At 43.1% G+C, this 19,451-nt stretch overlaps 1 protein-coding gene across 1 annotated transcript in view; it reads left to right on the top strand.

Annotated features, from left to right (window-relative positions):
• Nucleotides 1–19,451, top strand: part of F13A1 (coagulation factor XIII A chain) — a 202,710-nt gene that overhangs the window by 53,777 nt on the left and 129,482 nt on the right. Inside the window, exon 4 of the mRNA XM_082259899.1 lies at nt 12,037–12,288. Within this exon, the coding sequence (XP_082116025.1) occupies nt 12,037–12,288 (252 nt within the window). The remainder of the gene's footprint in view (nt 1–12,036; nt 12,289–19,451) is intronic.

The raw sequence follows: 19,451 nt of genomic DNA, 5'->3' as shown, positions 1-19,451 counted from the left end.
ATAAAGTTTGGCGTCCACATTTAAAAGGGAGATAGGACGATAACTGGAAACAAGCGCGTCGTCCTTGCCCTCCTTCGGGATCACTGTGATATATGCCTCTAAAAGGGATGCGGAGTGGTGTTGGGATTCTGCAAGAGTTTTAAAGGCTCTAACAAAGTGAGGTGTAAGTACGTCCTCAAAAGCTCTAAAGTAGAGCAGGGGAAGGCCATCCGGTCCAGGTGCTTTACCCGGTTTCATCTCACGAAGAGCCCTAGAAAGCTCCCCTGTGGTGATGGGAGATTCAAGAGCTTCAGCGTCTTGAGCGGAGAGGGAAGGCAGGCCATGAGATTTGAATTCTCAAGTTGGGCATCCCTCGAGGCAGTCTGAGAAGGACTGTTGTGAGCGGGGGAAAGGTTGTATAGGCCTTTATAGAATTCTTCGAACTGGCGGGCAATATCTACGTTAGAGGAGTGTAGGGTGCCAGCCGAGTCCCTGATCGTGTGTATGGAGGTGAGATTAGTTTTGGGACGGGTGGCTCGGGCCAGAGAACGGCCACTTTTATTACCTTGCTCGTAAAATATTTTACGACTGAGAACAAGTCTTCGATGTGCCTGGAGACCCAGTAGGTCCTTCAAGCGAGTGCGGACCTCCAAGAGTTCTGCTGCGGCCGCTTGAGCAAGAGAGCGCTTGTATACCATTTCAAGGATGGTCAGTCGAGAGTAGAGGTCCCGGAGGTCACGTTGGTGTTGTTTTTTCAGGGATGCTGCTAAAGATAGGAATTCGCCTCTAATTACGCATTTATGCGCTTCCCATTGGACTAAAGGATTAGTGTCGGGGGTGTCGTTGATCTCGAAATATTCCTTAAGTGTAGATGGCAAACTGGAGAGAACTGTCCCATCTTTGAGGAGCGAGGGGTTTAATCTCCATGTTTTGGACTTCGTGACAAGTTCGGGAAATCAGAGTGTCATGGTTACAGGGCTATGATCCGAGAGGACTCTAGGCTCAATAGAGGCTTCCGAGAGGAATTGCAGGTCCGGCTGTGAGAGGAAGATGTAATCAATCCTCGAGAATTTTGAGTGAGGGGCCGAAAAGAAGGAGTAGTCCTTGTCGTTAGGGAAGAGCGTCCTCCAAGAGTCATGGAGGTGCAGGGATCTAAGCTGGAGGTGGATTTGGCGTAGCGCCTGGAATGGTAGAACCGAAGTACCAGTTGAGGAATCCAGGAGGGGGTTGAGGGGGGCGTTAAAATCACCTCCAAATATCAAGAGCCCAGTAGCAAAGTCCGCGAGTTCTTGGCATACTGTTCTGAAGAAGGGTACTTGTTTGGTATTTGGCGCATATATATTGGCCAAGGTTACTGGACGGGTGTCTAGGTGTCCTTTCACAAAGAGGAACCTGCCTTCAGGGTCTTGTCTAACATCTAAAGGCTTGAAATCAACGTGTTTGGAGAGTAAAATAGAAACACCCCGTGACTTGGAACCCTCAGAAGTGGCATGGAACGTCGTGGGGAAGTGCTTGTTGGAAAAAGAAAGCGGATCGCCCGTTCTGAAATGGGTTTCTTGTACTAATACTACTTGGGCCCGTAATCGCAAGGCTTCGGCTAGGAATTGTGAGCGTTTTTCGGGGACGTTCAATCCCTGGGCATTGGATGAGAGGATCTTAATAGTGCGATGTGTTTTGATCACTGCAGGGTCAGGCATGGTAGCGTCCACCAGGGGAAGAGTTGTGTTAGGAAGTAAGACAGAAGATGCCGGAGGTTAGGGAAGGATGAGGGAAGGGGAGGAGAAACCGGGGATAAGAGGGAGAGGGTGGGGGAGGGAGGAGATAAGGAGGGGAAGTAGGTAGGGGGTGGAGGGAAAGGGAGGAAAGGAGTAGGGGGGGAAAGGTGAGGAGGAACAGGAAAAAAGGGGCCAGGAAAGAACACAAGGATGAAAAGAGCAGAAAAGATCCCCTAGCCGCCCTCTATCAGCAAATCAGATCAATCCACCGCTAGAGGGGGGGTAGGGGGGAAAGACACAAAGTGTCACAGGTCAACAAACAGTTGCGAACTGTCGTTGAGGTGGGGAACAATAGTCTGGATACGGCCCCAAGTCAGGCATGGGACGGCTCTGCACTGGGGATCAATAGATCACGTATGGGAAATGTTAGCGGGTGCCTCAAACAGGCTGGCTATGAGGGTCGGTGGAAGCATTAGGGTGATAATGAAATAAGGTGGGGATCATCGGATGCCCATCAAGGAATGAGTTTTCAACCATTGCAATCATAACAGGATCAGGGGAAGTATGGCACAATCATAAAACAAGAAATTGGTAACATTAGCTGAAACAGGTAAATTGTACCATATGAGGGTAAACATAAAGATCAACAGCGTAGCGAGTCTGCAACTGGAACGGGCAGTTAGAAAATTGTCAGTAGGTACTCTCGACCCAATCCCGGTCCTCAGTCTTCCAGGGTCGGGGAGGGGGGATGGGAGCAAGACAGAGTCAAAAGGTCCAAGGGGGATCAGAGTCAATATTGGGAGCATAGTACAGGGAGGTATGGGGGTCCCCTCAGGTTTACGTGATGTCAAGTAGAGGTTGGTCGGGAAGGGGGAATGTAGGAATACATGGGATGTGGCGAGAATGGCTTGGGGATCTTCAGTCCAGTAGGGAGGTCTGGGATGTTTAGGGAAGAAGTAGTCACAGGAGGTCAGAGGGAGAAGAGGTGGGGGGAGAATGAGAAGTCTGAGGAGGAAATACAGTCATCACTAATAGGAGTGGGGAGGATGTGGGAAGGGCAGTGGCAGACAGTCAAGGGACCAGTCATATTCATTATCCCATACATAACCACCTTATGATACATAACATCCTAGTTATACTTCATTATTCTGCTATGGCTATAGTGAGTTTACAGGCAAAGTAAAGCGAGTTATCTCCCTCACCCCCCATACCTCACTCAAGCGTTAATCCCCACATATAGTAGATTAGCAGAGGTTAGTTTCAAACCAACATGTACAACAGACAATAAGGACTAAAAATAGCAGTAAGGAAAAACCTGTTGCAGCAAATGATGTAAAGGGGGGCACGATGCCCGGGGAAGGGCGATGAATCTCGCGGTTTGCGAGATAAGGTCAGGCAGACCAATAGTCCCGGATCTTCGGGGAGGTTGCATCAGGATAATAAAACCTGTGGAGAGTCAAAAAAAGGGGGGGGGGGATAATGGGGAGAAAAAAAAAAAAAGTCAGTAGCAGTTCCATGGGTGACATAAGGGAGGGAACGATTGTTCAGGAGGGGAGGGGGGGAGAAGTGCAAGGACTAAAACATGAGAAACAGTCTTATTCAAGTAGTGTCAGCTCCCGGCAGACGGTGTTCAATAGAACAGGGGAGGGGGGCTGCTAAGTCCGAGGCGATGATTGGGATAAGGCCACAGTGGCAATGTCCAGAGTGGAGGAGCGTAAGGGGGACAAAGGAGGGCAGGGGCAAGGGGGGGGACAGGGCCGGAGTACCTTATAGATGATGCAAACAGAAATCAACGATCATCTTGAGGGGTTAAAGGATTAACTTCTCCCGATGGCTAGGTGGAGATCGGAGAGGGCTGGAGCGACGATCTTCTCTGGAACGCATGGGGGTCGCATCATGTTGGGAATGACGGCGTCTGCGCTGTCTACTCCTCTGCGCTTTAGGAGTAGTGGAGGTGGTGACTGAGATCAAGGGATCCGAGGTGTAAAACTCGCCATACCAGTCAGGTAAGTCCAGCACTGGGATCTCGAAGGCTTCGCAGAAAGCAGGGATGTCGTCAGGGACTTTCAAAGATGCAGATCTGCCTCAATAGGTGGCAAAGAGGCAAAAAGGAAAGCGCCATCTGTATGTAATCCCCCTGGTGCGGAGAGCTTCAAGTAGGGGGCGCAGGGCTCTGCGGTTCTGCAGAGTGATGGGCGAGAGGTCCTGGAAAAATTTCAGCTCCGTCCCCTCGAACTGCACACGGTCCCGGCCCCTGGCTTTCCGGAGAATGGCTTCCTTAAGGGGGTAGCACACCAGGCAGCAGATCACATCGCGAGGCGGATCGGATTCTCCCGCTCTAGGGCGTAGGGCTCGATGCGCCCTCTCAAACTCAATCGGGGTATCTGCCGGTCGTTCAAGTAGGTCATTGAAGATCGTGGTTAGCGAGGTGACCAGATCGGGGGTTTCCACTGACTCCGGGAGGCCCCGTAGCCGGATATTATGCCTCCTACCTCGGTTGTCCAGATCTTCCAGGTGGCGGTTGATCTCGATGAGGTGGGATGTATAGTGGTCTGTACCCCTCTGAAGTTGTTTGATGGCGGCCGCATGAGTGGCAGAGGCCTTCTCTGTGGTGTCCAGGCTGGCAGTTACTGAGCGCAGTTCCGCAGCTAGTTCCGAGATGGCGGAACCCAGCGTTGATTTAATGTCAGCGGCCACATTCTGGAGGTCCATGAGGCTCGGAAGAGGCACCGCTGCGGTCGGCTGGGGTAGGGATCCGGTGGATGTGGAGGATTGCGCCATAGGAGAGTCAGGCGTAGGAGCAGGGGAGGATTCTTGGTCAGGCATCACCCGTCTGGCTGAAGCGCTGCGACCCGATCGTAGCATATTAGAAAGGCTATAGGCACCCGAAAAAGCAAGATATAGATCCCCCGTGCGCGGAGCCGAGCTAACAAGCGGCCATTCGGGTCCGATGCCAAGCCACGCCCCCCCACTTTGTATGTTTTATCCCTTCTGCCAGCCCTTATATCATAACCAGACTGTCAGGGACTTGACTTGGGCTCCTAGAGGGACCTGGAGGCCAGCCACCTTCCAACCAACTATGGACCTAGGACTAAGGAGACCCCCCTCTTTGGGTTACAAGGAACCTTTTCCCCAAGAGAGTTTTATCACCTCCCTGGGTCCCCAGCTTGCTGTGAGCTATACCAGCCACCCTTTCAATGCAATTAGGGCTGGAGGACTGTTTCTGGGACCCCTTAGCATACAGTGCATAGTGGAACTATTATCTTGGAGCGATGTGTTAAGTGCAGGAGGTGGATTCCAGCATATGTGGGGTTAAGAAACTATTACAGGTTTCCTGGCATCAACTATTGTTTTCTGTAATTAGGTTTAGGTGATAAGCTCTTACTTTTAATCACCTCCAGAGTCCAGACTGCTAGGTGCCGGGAAAGAATCTATTATTTTTTTGTGTTTGATTGTTTACTTGTTTATGTAATGTCATTTTCTCTTGAGGTGGGCATTGTCTGTGATAATGTGATTAGCTTTTATCTGATGATTTTCTATATAAATGTAGTTTGCTTCTCTAATAAAGCAGTTCTTATGGTTTACTCCAAAAACTGGTGTTTCCTAGTTCTTTGGAGTAGCTGCAGCTATAGTCACTTGCCTCATGTTCCAGAGCTTGCAAAACAGATTCTTGGTGGAGATACCCAGGAGTGGTGTCAGGCAGTCTGTCACATTTGGTGGCAGCGGTGGGATGCTTCCTTGTGGCAGGAACATCTAAACTACCACCAGAGCACATTTTTGGGAGATCACTGCAGAGTGGCGCTATTCCCCACAGCAATGGAAGTGGAATTTCGGCGACGGATGTGGTGGGGGCTCACTCAGTTTGGCAGACCTTGTTCTGTAGGGGATGTACTGGTGTGGAGGGATGTAATTTGCTAGGGGCTATGGAGAGAGGCCCTACAGTTGGAGCAATAGCATTGCGGAAAGGGTCTTGCTACCCTGGAGGAGCAATACTGGCTCCAGAGAGACTTACGGATGCCCTCCCCTGGTGAGCAACCCCAGCAGGAATAGGTGACCCGAGTGGAAGGTCTGGTCTGCATCAAGATGGTGTTAATTGAAGGATATCGGGTGCTTCATTGGTATGCTACCCATGTTTGCCTGTGGCTGAAGGATGATACTCCAATAGAGGGCTATGAGTTTGATAGCGCAGGACTATTATTTTAGAGAATCTAGGAAGAATCTTCGGAAGTACAGCCGAGTGACATCCAAGATTTTAGAGAACTGGATGTTTCCAACCATCCCGGGTTGACGGATGAATTTTAATACTGCAAGAGTGGGAGGTGGAAAAGACTTACAAAGGACTGTTTGACACTGCTCAACAGAACATCCCCAGTGACCTTCAGTGCAGCATTTTCCTCTGCATAGCTCCAAATAGGTGGGCAGAAAGAAGGGAGCTTTCAGCCCCCTCAAGCATCAACTACCCTTTCAGTAAAATAAAACTTCCTAAGATTAGTTTTGAACTTTTCTCCAGTTAGTTTAAGGTCATGTCCCTGTGTTCTTAACTTTGGCTTCATATTTAAAGTGCTGCCCTCCTGAACCTTATTCACCTCCTTGATGTATTTAATGTTTTCACTAAAAAACTATATAGGGGGATCAGAACCTCCTTTCTCCTGCTGGTGATACCTCTGGTGCATCCGAGAATTCTTTTTGCCCTTGTTACCCACTGCCTGGTCACACTGTTTGCGCAGTACCCCAAATCTTTTTCCACTGTAGTGCTGGTCAGCACTGTAGCTCCAATGCTGTACTCCCTCAAGGGATTATTTTTCCCTAGGTGCATTATTGTACATTTAGAAACATTGAATTGCAGTTTCCAATGCTTTGACCAGTCTTCCAGCAGTGCCAAATCATGTTCATGTTTCAGACACCTCCAGGGATATCAACCCTAATACACACCTTTGTATCATCAACAAAAAGACATACCTTGCCCAACACATCTTTAGTCATATCACTTACATATAGATTAAATAGAACAGGACCTGGTATAGAGTCTTGTAGTACACCATTAGTGACTGGTCTTTGTTCTGAGTGAACACCATTTACAACTCTAGTATCTATCCTTTAGCCAACTGCATATACACTTAACCATCTAAGGGCTAAATCCTAGCTTGTACAACTTTTGTATTAGATCATTATTTGGAACTGTATCGAATGCCTTGCTGAAATCAAGATATGCTAAGTCTACAGCACCACCTCAGTTCAAAACATTAATATAGTCAGAAAATTAAATCAGATTAGTCTGACATGATCTGCGCTCAGTAAAGCCATGCTGCTTTGAGTCCAGCAAGTTGTGTATTTTACGTGATCAATGATCCTTTTTTTTTTAGTAATGATTCCATAAACTTGACTACAACCGATGTTAAACTCACTGGCCTGTAATTGCCAGCTTCTAGCTCGCTGCCCTTCTTGAGGATAAGTTGAATGTTAGCTGTCCACCAGTCACGGGGAACTTCTCCTGTTAGAGTAGATTGAACAGATTGATTGAAAAGATCCATTAATGGTCCGAACTATATCTCGAGTACTCTGGGATGAATACTATCAGAGCCCATTGCTTTATTAAGCTTTAAGCGAGCCAGTTCCTCTGCTACTTCTGTCTCCTAAAATCTCAAAAATGAAACATCATTACTAAGACCAATAGGATTCCCCAAATTGTTATTGTTATTGCAATTTATTTCTGAGAAGACTGAACATTAGGGATGATCGAACGGTTCGGGTCGACCATCGGTTCGGCCCGAACATTGGGTGTTCGAGGTTCGGCCGAATTTAGAACTTTTTGCCCAAAAAGTTCGGAATTCGGCAACCAGAACTGACCAAAATGCAATGGTTCAGGAAATGGGCTTTAAAAGCCCGTGATTGGACCAGAACCATTAGCAAAAGCCAATTGAGGGGGCAGGAGAATGCTAGGAATGTGATTGGAGTGACTCGGGGGTCCCTAGGCCAATCATTGGTGAATACGCCCCCCAGTATATAAGATAGCCCCCGCCAAATTCCTAGCATTGTTATACAGGACATGGAAGAGAGTGGAAGCAGTTCCGTTAATTTTACTTTAAAAGTGTCATTTAGCATTTATTAGTGTGAGGAAAGGGATATCTAGTGTAGTTAGAGTGCTCTTTTACACTTTAGTTAGCTTCAAAAATTTAGTTTCTGTAGGGAAAGTGTGAAGTGTCAGGGTGACCGTAATGTAGTGTAGGGTGAACTGACAGTGACTGCTATGGCAGGGTGACCAAACCCTTCCATATCAGGGTGACCGCTATAGAGAAAAGCTAGTTTCTCTGAAGTCACTTTCGCTGCAGGAATATGGCTTCTCACCAGTCAGCATTCTTTATGCTGCAGGCGTAGCTAGTGCTTTTTTGAGGACATGTTTGGAGTCAGACATGACAACTGAACATGTCTATAGGGGGTATATATACACACCCATGTATGTATATATACACCTAGACATATATAGGTGTGAAAGGAGCAGAAAAAACTACTTGCGCTAATGAAATAATTAACACCAATATAGTTACGCTCCTATCACACCTATATATGTCTAGGTGTGTATATACATATAAGTATGTGTGTATATACACCCGTATACACAAGTTCAGATGTTTTGCCTGCCTCCAAAGAACCCAAAAAAATGCCCAAAAAAACGCTAGCGTAAAAAAAAAAAAAAAAAACGCCCAGGTGTGTTGTTGCAGGCATTTTTGGGGGGTTTTTGGAGGCAGGCAAAACATCTGAACTTGTGTATACGGGTATATATACCACTATACACAAGTTCAGATGTTTTGCCTGCCTCTAAAGAACCCCAAAAAATGCCCAAAAAAACGCCTGCTACTACACCGGCAAGGTGTGAAAAGCGAGAAGCCACTAACCCATTCTATAATTGCACTAATACAAATGATCTTTTTTTTTATGGTTCTGAACATGCTACAGAGCTGAAACTTCACAGGTGCACCTTTTAGACCCCCAGACACAAAATCACACAAAAAAAGTTCTTAGAAATTGTCATTTTTGATAGAGAGCCAATTATTGAAAAAAAATTAAAAAAAAAAAAAATTCTTTGAATTTAGTATCTGGGGGTCTAAAAAGTGTACCTGTGAAGTTTCAGCTCTGTAGCATGTCCAGAACCAGAAAAAAAGATCATTTTTCAGTATTGCAGGGATGGTGGTACCCTCCTTTTACACCTATATGATCTTTTTTTTCTGGTTCTGGACATGCTACAGAGCTGAAACTTCACACGTACACCCTTTAGACCCACCAGACACAAAATCACACACAAAAAGTTCTTAAAAATTGTCATTTTTGATAGAGAGCCAATTGTTGAAAAAATTAAAAAAAAAATTAAAAAAAAAAAAATTCTTTGGATTTAGTATCTGGGGTGGTCGAAAAAGTGTACCTGTGAAGTTTCAGCTCTGTAGCATGTCCAGAACCATAAAAAAAAGATCGTTTGTATTAGAACACTTATAGAACAGGTTAATGGCTTCTCGCTTTTCACACCTTGCCGGTTTAGTAGCAAGCGTTTTTTTGGGCATTTTTTGGGTTCTTTGGAGTCAGGAAAAACATCTGAACTTGTGTATAGTGGTATATATACCACTATACACAAGTTCAGATGTTTTGCCTGCCTCCAAAGAACCCAAAAAAATGCCCAAAAAAACGCTAGCGTCAAAAAAAAAAAAAAAGCCCAGGTGTGTTGTTGCAGGCATTTTTTGGGGGTTTTTGGAGGCAGGCAAAACATCTGAACTTGTGTATACAGGTATATATACACACATACTTATATGTATATACACACCTAGACATATATAGGTGTGATAGTAGCAGAAATATATGCTTGCGCTAATTAAATCATTTAGACTAATATGGTTACGCTCCTATAACACCTATATATGTCTAAGTGTAAAATACATATAAGTATGTGTGTGTTCACAAGTTCAGATGTTTTGCCTGCCTCCAAAAACCCCCAAAAAATGCCTGCAACAACACACCTGGGCGTTTTTTTTTTTGACGCTAGCGTTTTTTGGGCATTTTTTTTGGGTTCTTTGGAGGCAGGCAAAACATCTGAACTTGTGTATAGTGGTATATATACACACATACTTGTATGTATTTTTACACTTAAAGATATATAGGTGTTATAGTAGCAGAAATATATGCTTGCGCTAATTAAATAATTAACATTAATATGGCTCTGATCCTATAACACCTATATATGTTTAAGTGTAAAAATACATACAAGTATGTGTGTATATATACCACTATACACAAGTTCAGATGTTTTGCCTGCCTCCAAAAACCCCAAAAAAATGCCTGCAACAACACACCTGGGCGTTTTTTTTTGGCGCTAGCGTTTTTTTGGGCATTTTCATGGGTTCTTTGGAGGCAGGCAAAACATTTGAACTTGTGTATAGTGGTATATATACACACATACTTGTATGTATTTTTACACTTAAACATATATAGGTGTTATAGGAGCAGAGCCATATTAATGTTAATTATTTAATTAGCGCAAGCATATATTTCTGCTACTATCACACCTATATATGTCTAGGTGTATATATATACATATAAGTATGTGTGTATATATACCTGTATACACAAGTGTAGATGGTTTGCCTGCCTCTAAAGAACCCAAAAATATGCCCCAAAAAACGCTAGCGCCAAAAAAAAAACGCCCAGGTGTGTTGTTGCAGGCATTTTTTTGGAGGCAGGCAAAACATCTGAACTTATATACACACATACTTGTATGTATTTTTACACTTACATATATAAAGGTGTGAAAATAGCGAAGCCATATCCCTGTTCTATAAGTGACATAATACAAACAATATTTTTTTTTCTGGTTCTGGACATGCTACAGAGCTGAAACTTCACAGGTATACTTTTAGACCCCCCAGACACTAAATACAAAGTCAAAATCAAAAAATCTCATTTTTTTTTTAATTGTTTCAATAATTAGCTCTCTATCAAAAATGACAATTTTTAAGAACTTTTTTTGTGTGATTAATAGTCCCTGGGGCATGACCCAGAACCCTAGGCTCTTTTTAGGGGCATTTATTGGGTTTTAGGGCTTCAAAATGGTGTTTTTTGATTACCGAAGTTCGGGTCCCATTGATTTCAATGGGGTTCTGAAATCCGGGCCGAACTTTCGGGAAGTTCAGATGTTCTGGCAGAACCAAACTTTTGAAAAGTTCGATCATCCCTAATCTCTACACTGGCTTCTGATTGCCCAGCAAATTAAATTTAAAATACTAACTACAACATACAAAGCCATTCGCAATTCTGCCCCGAGCTACATCTCCAATCTTATCTCCAAATATCACCCAAACTGTCCTTTCCACTCCTCTCAAGACCTCTTACTCTAAATTCCCCTTGTCTCCTCCGCCCAGGCTCACCTCCAGGACTTCTCCAGAGCCTCTCCCACCCACAGGAACTCTCTACCTCAATCTGTCCAGCTATCTCCTACTCTGGCTGCCTTCAGGCAATCCTTGAAATCTCATGTCTTCAAAATAGTCTATCATGCCTTCAACTATTCTCCTATCACTTCCATCAGCTCATTCTCCACAGTTACAACCTTTTGTACCACTTGCCCCACCGTCTTAAATTGTACGCTCTTCTGAGCAGGGCCCTCTTAACCCTCTTGTATTTTATTGATTCTAACTGTATTGTCTCCCTTTTATAATGTAAAGCACTGTGTAAACTGTTGGCGCCATATAAATCCTGTATAATAATAATAATAATAATATTAATGTGAACCCAAGGTTGAGAGTAAAGCTGGATACACATTATACAATTTCTGTTGCTCAATTTTGTTTAGATTTATCTACAACTATGTGGTGCAAGAGCCTGCCTGGTTGCATACAATTTGAAAGTGTTTAGGTTTGACCTTATATTATATGGTGTTGGTAAATCTAAGGTAAAGTTGTACAAGAAAATTGTATAAAATGTGTATGGTGTGTAGCCAGCTTAAGATTTGATGATGCACCTTCTGTTCTGCTCATTGTTCCCATTACTATTTTTTTGACTTTTGATGATCAGGCTGACAACCAAGCATACTGCTCAATTGCAAAATTCTTGATTCTTCAATTGATATTTATTATTATTCATAATTGCCTGGATTCTAGAACCGTGTGATTTTCATAGACTAGACAGATCGACAAAGAAATGTGCAGAATAATCACTACAAACATAATATCAAAATTACTACTATAAATAGGTAAATACATTTAAACTGCATAAATGGTAAATTCTAAAAAATGTTTCACAAATTCAACACATTATTTTCAACATTTTCATTATGGATAACGTAACCATGTTTTGTTTTATTCAGGTCGCTACCCACAACAGAGCAAAGGCACATATATACCAATTCCTATTGTGGATAAACTGGAAGTAGGGAAATGGGGAGCAAAAATTACTCAAATTGAAGAAAGCTCTGTCAGCTTGAATATTTTATCAGCTCCTGACTGCATCATAGGCAAATTCCGCATGTATGTTGCTGTTTTAACCCCGTATGGTATTCTGAGGACGCCTAGAAGATCTGACACTGATACATACATTCTCTTTAATCCTTGGTGCAAAGGTAAGAAATATATTATAACAGAAATTCTAGCATGCAAAACACATTTATAATGTCTCTTATAAGACAAAAATAAGCAACCTTGATTTTAGGCTCATTCCCATCACACTTACATGAAATGTAAACAAGAGGTAAACGATGGTGCAGTTCAAATTAGACATGTGCAGAACAAAAAAATTAGTTTTGTTTCCATTTGTTATTTCCATAAATTCATTTAGTTAGGTTCATTTAATAAATTTTCAGAATTTGTTTTGTTTATTCAAATTTGAAATGAATTATCCGAATTTGGTCAAACTGAGCTCAATTCGACCGAATTTGGAAAATTCTAATGGATTTGAATTAGAATTCCATTTGAAATCATCACCAGTCAATGTGTTCGTGTTATAACCAAATCCCGATGTACTCGTGGAACCCACACCATCTTTCCTAAATCTACCCTACTTTGTGCTCACTCAATTCCCACCCAGCTCTTGCTTCCCTATTACGCATCCAATCGGCAACTCGTGCAATAGAAATAGCCTGATAATGTTTTATAAATTCGGGCGCCGCTACCCGCCCCAGTCCTTTTTCCCTTAGTTAATACCGCATAAGCGATTCTAGGGTGTTTATGTAGCCATATGTATTTTAACATCATAGCTCTCAACTTCCTGAAATAAGCCTGGGGGAGAGTGATTTGAACCTTTTGAAATATTTAAAGGAGCTTTGGGAGAATATTCATTTTTACTATGTTTATTCTACCCAACCAAAAAAGGGGTCCATGTCTCAGGGAGTTCAGTTGTTCTTTCATCTTATTCAATATGGGTATGTAATTGACCTTATAAAGGGTCGCCAGGGATCTAGTTAGTTTAATGCCAAGGTATCCCAGTTTCTCTCTACACCATACAAAGGGGAATTTAAGCTGGATTGCTTGTTGTGTTGTTCTTTCCTTGATATTGTGATATTCAGAATCTCCGATTTAGTTATGTTAACTTTAAAATTTGATAGCTTCCCATATCTCTCTAATTCCCCCAGCACTTTCGGGAGTGTTAACCTAGGGTTAGAGATAAAAAACAGTACATCGTCCACATATGCGGCCACCTTGTACTCGCCGTTCCCCACTCTAACCCCTTTAATTTCTGAATTTTTATGGACAGCTGCCAATAAGGGTTCCAAGGCCAACACCAACAACATTAGGGGGAGGGGGAACCCTTGCCTAGTCCCATTATGTAACTCAAAGGGGGAGAACCGGCTGCCATTCACTCTTATTCTTGGGTGGCAATAGAAGACGGATATCCAGTGCATCATCCTATCTCCAATGCCTAGGTGTCTGAGATTTTCTAACATGAAGCTCCAATCGACCCTGTCGAAGGCCTTTTTCGGCATCTATCGACAGTAGTATGGCCGGAGTGCACTTCTTTTTCACTTCATGGATCAAAAGAAGTGACTTAAGGCAGTTGTCCCTCCCCTCTTGCCCGGGCACATATCCTACCTGAGCAATATGTATTCATCCAGCAGTAAAAGTTTTAATCTTTCTGCTATAATTTTTGTGAAATCTGTAGTTAATAGGGAAATTGGTCTTTAACTTATCTGTACTGTAGGGTCTTTCCCTTTCTTCAAAATATGAGTTATATAAGCAAGCAAAGTCTCTTCCCTTAAATTCTCTTCTTTCCCCATTGTGTTGAAATATGTACATAATTTAGAGACTAAAATGTTTGGAAATTTTGTTTCTTGCAAACAGGCCACCCTCACCATATAATGATGCAATTCTTTAGTTACCTTATACCTTTTGCTAGGTGTATTCATCCCCCTAACATTATATGTTATAAAATAAACCAAAGCCATAGGCCGAAACAGGAGCAGCTAACACATTCTTTCTAAATATAGGTCCTGTGTGGGAAGAAAAAAAAAAGGGAACCCCCCCCCATTCCTTTCTCCCCCACACCTGCCCCAAGAGGTTAACCCCTCAGGGGGCTGGACAAATGTCCAGGTCTTATTTCTTGTACGGACTTGTTGACACATAACCGTGTGTCCCTTCCCATCCATACCTTCCCAGGGGGCAACCATTCCGGTGCTCTGACCTGTTCCTGCCCACTGGACCAGCAAACCCTCCAGCCCAATCCTCCCCACCACCTCCCGAAGAAGGAGAAAGGGATGGGAGAAGAGGCTGGAGGAGGGGGAGAGAGAACAGAAAATCCCTCACACTCCACCACCAACTCCCCGAACCAACCACCAGCCCCCCTCCCCACCCGAGCCCACTGCTCCCCCCTTGGCAAGATTGGCACAACCATGGACTCCTCCCATCCTGGCAACACCGGGAGTGGTAGGTTCAATTTATTGCAAAATTCTCCCAGATCTTCTGGGAATCTCAAAACCACCATGCGGCCGTCTTTTTTCGCTTTTGGCAAGCCGGGAAATCCGATCGATAGGAGATGTTAGAGGCCCACAGCTGTTATGTCAAGGGCTTAAGAAGTCTCCTTCTTGCCAGAGTCTCAGCTGACAAGTCACTGAAGTCCGCATAGAGCTGTAAATTCACTCCTTCTAAAGTAATCCCAGGAGAATTCCAGGTTTTTTTTCCATAACTATCGTCTTTTCTTCTGTATGGTGGAACCTAACAATCACATCTCCTGGTACGCCCCCACCCTGACCCTGTGCACTGTGTCAATTTTTAAAGTTTCTGAGGACTTCTTCCCCAGCATAGGATTAAAGAGACCCCGTACTACTGTTTTCAATCTTCCTGCCCTTAATTTGCACGTTTTTCCTTTGACTTTGATTCTCCTGACTTTCTATCTTCTATAATAGGGAACGATTAGCTCTCTGCAGTAGCTTCATCTGTTTACCCAGGTTATCCAATACTCGATCATGTACATCAATCCTCCTCTCCACTTCCTCCACACGGCCGAGTACCTGTCCAATGTCTGCCCGGACTGCTGCTATATCAGATTTCAAGGATGTTTCCATTTTAGCCAGCAGTCCCACTAAGGCTTCCTTAATAAGAGGTGGTGGTATTAATCCAGGTGGTATTAATCAATAATAATTGTAAGGAGAAGAGGGGAGGGCACAGGAAAGAAAAGGATGCCCAAGCCACCTAAATAATTAACATAAAACATAAAAAAAAAGGAGGTGGTCAGGTAGCAAAAATAAAGGACAGTCCATCGTTCATAGCAGCCTGGGGTAGCTTGCAGAGGTCAAATATGAGCTCAGTCCCTTTAAGTCGCAGGTAAATCTTTCAGCCAAAGACGAAAATAAAATAGCTATTGAGAGCGCAGCAGTCGAACAGAGCATACGAAAGTAGGGGACCCTCTGTTAATTGTAAACTATTATTTGCTATAGGAGGGCATATCTCTCTATAACAGTCTTTCCCCTTCAACTAATTTAGGGGTCTTCACCCTATCTTCTACCCCTCGTAGGGCACACTTGCATTACTTAGCACAGATTCCCCCTGAGAGCAGGCTTACCCCCTCCAGCACTGCAGTCCAAGATGAGCTGGGCTCCTCTTCATCCACGTCTTCCGCAAGTGAAAGCGGAGGGGAATCCTACGACCTGTGTAGTAGTGAGGGGATCAGAAGTGCAGAGGCTTCCCGGCAGCAGTGGCAGACAGGAGCAGCAGTAGAAACAAGAAAGGCCCAGGGTCCAGGAGCCCAGGGGGCTTCGCTCAGACGGCCGAGGGGAGGCAGGGGGGGGGATCAGGCAGTGGCTTGCCTACTCCAAAGCGGGCGTTGTCATGTCATGCTGTCAGAGCTCCTCCCCCTTACCTATTCTATTCTATTCTAATCTTTTCTATTCTATTCAAATTAGTTGTTTTCTATTTGAAATTAAAATTTCAGAAGAAGATGGTTATATTCTTTCTATTTATTCCATTCTTTCTATTCTATTCTATTCCTTTATTTTCTATTCTATTTTATTCTCTTCGAAAATTCTAATTCTGTTTAAAAAAAAAAAATCAAAATCTATTTCTATTGAAAACTATTTGAATTTGATTAGAAAACAATTTGAATTCAAATTGCGACCGAAATTTTGTTTAATTTTTTCAGATTAATTGAATTAGTTACTATTGTAATTTAGAAATTCGGATACAAAATTTGTACAATACAAAAAAATTTGTCCGAATTTCAACTGGGAACTAAACAAAACGCCCATGTTTAGTTCAGATATCTTACATCCAGTGTGCTATGAGGATGGCCTCCCAGACTGCTGGATGCAGCCCTTTTTATAGACTGTAGTGATACACATCCTCCCAGGGCATCTTATTGCTGCGCTAGTTTCACAATTTTCAAACTGTGGGTCTTTATTTGTACCTGAATCCAAGGCTTTTGACCCCCTTACACTTACACTTTGCCCCCCTTACACTTTGACATTGCAGTAATGTATGAGTTTCCACAGCAAGTTAATGCTTATTATATGCCTTAGCACACTGCAGTGCTATATATTTTGGATGGCACCCCAACGTAACCCAATGGACATTTGATGCACATGTATTGTAGTGCACCACAATGTGTGGTTAAATGCTCATAGGTGTGCGCAGTCTAATGCATTTGGGTGTGCACACCAGAGCTCAAACACACATGCATGTGTGTATATACTGTATTTTTATATTTATATACATACATACACACACACACAGACGCACCCACTCCTATGGCAGAGCCAGTACAGGGAAAGAGAAGTATGGTAGCACTTCAATAATAGCAGAACTGGTCAGAGGAAGATATGTCCCATGTCCCCAGTGATAATGCTAATGCACATGGAGTGATTAGAGTGTGCCCAGGCACACCCGGCACACCCCCTGCGCACACCTATGTAAATGCTACCATGCAATGTGGATCACTGTGTCATAAAAAAGCTACATGGTCACTTATTTGTTCTCATGCTTTGGCAATCTACTTATATAATTGGACTGCATTTTTGGATAAAGTGGAGATGGAATAGAACCCCTGTCAGTTTTTATTGCTGTCTGTGCCCCCTGTTAGGGAGATTCATCCTCTCTATTTGTCCTGTTTACCATTATCATTGAAAGTGAAAGTAACAGAAAACCCCACATTTTGGGTTGTCCCCAGTAAAGTAATAGAGAGGAAATCCGCCAATGGGAACACACGTTCCCGGTGATCTGGGGGATCCTAAGGAATTCCCTTAACCATTTCTGGAACGGAAGGATTTGCCCCCTTAATAACCAGGCCATTTTTTGCGATTCGGCATTATGTAAATTTAATGGAAAATTTGTCCCACAAATAGAGCTTTTTTTTGGTGTTATTTTATCACCTCTGCGATTTTTATTTTTGCGCTATAAACAAAAAAAGAGCGACAATTCTGAAAAATGTTTTTCACTTTCTGCTATATAACATTCCCCCCAAAAAATCAAAAATCAAACTTTTTCATCGTTTTAGGCCACTTTGTATTCTGCTACATATTTTTGGTAAAAAAAAAAAATCACAATAAGCGTATTTTGATTGGTTTGCACAAAAGTTATCGCGTCTTCAAACTAGGGGAAAGATTTATATAATTTTTATTTTGTTTATTTATTTTACCAGTAATTTACCAGTAATTTATTTTAACATCTGCAGGACTGTGACATTGCGGTGGACAGATCGGACCCCTGACTGACATTTTTGACATTATTGGGGGGACCAGTGACATTACTACAGTAATCATTGCTAAAAATATGCACTGTTACTGTAACAATGACACTGGCAGGGAAGGGGTTAACCTAGTGGGTGATCAAAGAGTTAAATGTGAGCCTAGAGGAGTGTTTACTAACTGTGGGGGGGGGGGGGGCTTGTGAAATGATCATATAAACCTGTGATCCTATATAGAAGGATCACAGGCGCTCTGTGATCATTTCAGAGAGAACAATGGTCAGCTGTGTTTAGAACAGCTGTCCATCTTTCTCTCCCAGCGGGAAGCAATCATGGGTGCCCGGCGGCAGTCGCGGCCGCAGGTCCTGTGCATTGGCATCCCCGCTGCTTAGTGGGGGTGGAAGCGCGCCCCCGGCAGCGCACACTCGCCCCCCAACACCAAGCGCGTGACTGTTGTAGGGCTACGTTGGTTCACGCAGGAAGGCCAGCCCGCCGCAGGCGGTCCAGAACCTGTTAATCTGCAGGTATTTTCTCTCACTTCCTGTTTGGCTATAGGACAGGAAGTGAAGGGAAATCTATTCAATAGGACACAGATGGCGAAAAAAATCTGACAGGGGATATAACCTTCACTTACTCTATCCAAACTGAAAAAAAGTTTTGCCCGTAGTTCTACTTTAATGAAACATGTATTAACATGCTCATACATTAACATACTGCACCAAAATTAAAAGTATAAGTGGGCCCTTTGTGTTAGAGTTATTCTACCTATGTATGTAGCTATCTAATTGCCAATATCTTTAAAAACCTACATCTATTGAAACTATACCAACTTTTTACACATTAGTTTGTGATACTTTAAGGAAAGGCAGTATTTTTACAAATTTTGCTGCATTATGCAGGAACAACGTTTTAATTGCTCAGCAGCCATCTGCAGGTGACTATGGAGTCCTTGTAGAGACACATCAATCTTTGTTATGTTCTCAGTTTCTATTTGGCATCAAGCAACATTAAAATGTTTCCTGCGAAGGTGTTCACAGACATAGATGACTCCTGATCTAGTTCTTCTATTGCACATTGGGTGACTATGGCTCATGCAGCCAAGGCTTTTTTAGGGGAACAGCATACTTTCATGAACTGATCCCGAGTAAACTAGCAAACTGTATGCCCACATAATTTACTATGTGCCTGTGATGTGCACTAATATGGGCTACAGCATATACATGTGAAATTCACTAACAGGGGTTGTTTGCTGTGGAATATGCATACCTGCAAATAAATATACTGTATACTTTCTAAGCCGTGGGTAACCTAAATTAAAAAAAGTGAGTTTCTCTACTATATTTGGGTCTGTGTGCGGTTTTATTGAGCATACCATAAAGAAATGTTAGTTATCACATTAATTGTTAAAGGGAACTGTTAAAAACGTTAATTTGTAAAAAGCCTCAGTGATGTATATGCAGGTATTGTACTGCACATGCTTGCATACATAGTTCACTTTATTTATTTTTTTAATTAGTTTTAAAAATGTCAGAATGCACAGTTTGTAGTGACTTTTTTTTAAAACAGAAGATATGAAGAAAAAAAGATTTGGATGTTCACCATGCACGACAACCAGTT

The sequence above is a fragment of the Pelophylax lessonae genome (genome assembly GCF_965119305.1).
Source record: "Pelophylax lessonae genome assembly, chromosome: 5".
Taxonomy (NCBI): domain Eukaryota; kingdom Metazoa; phylum Chordata; class Amphibia; order Anura; family Ranidae; genus Pelophylax; species Pelophylax lessonae.
This window is presented reverse-complemented; position numbering and strand designations above follow the sequence as displayed.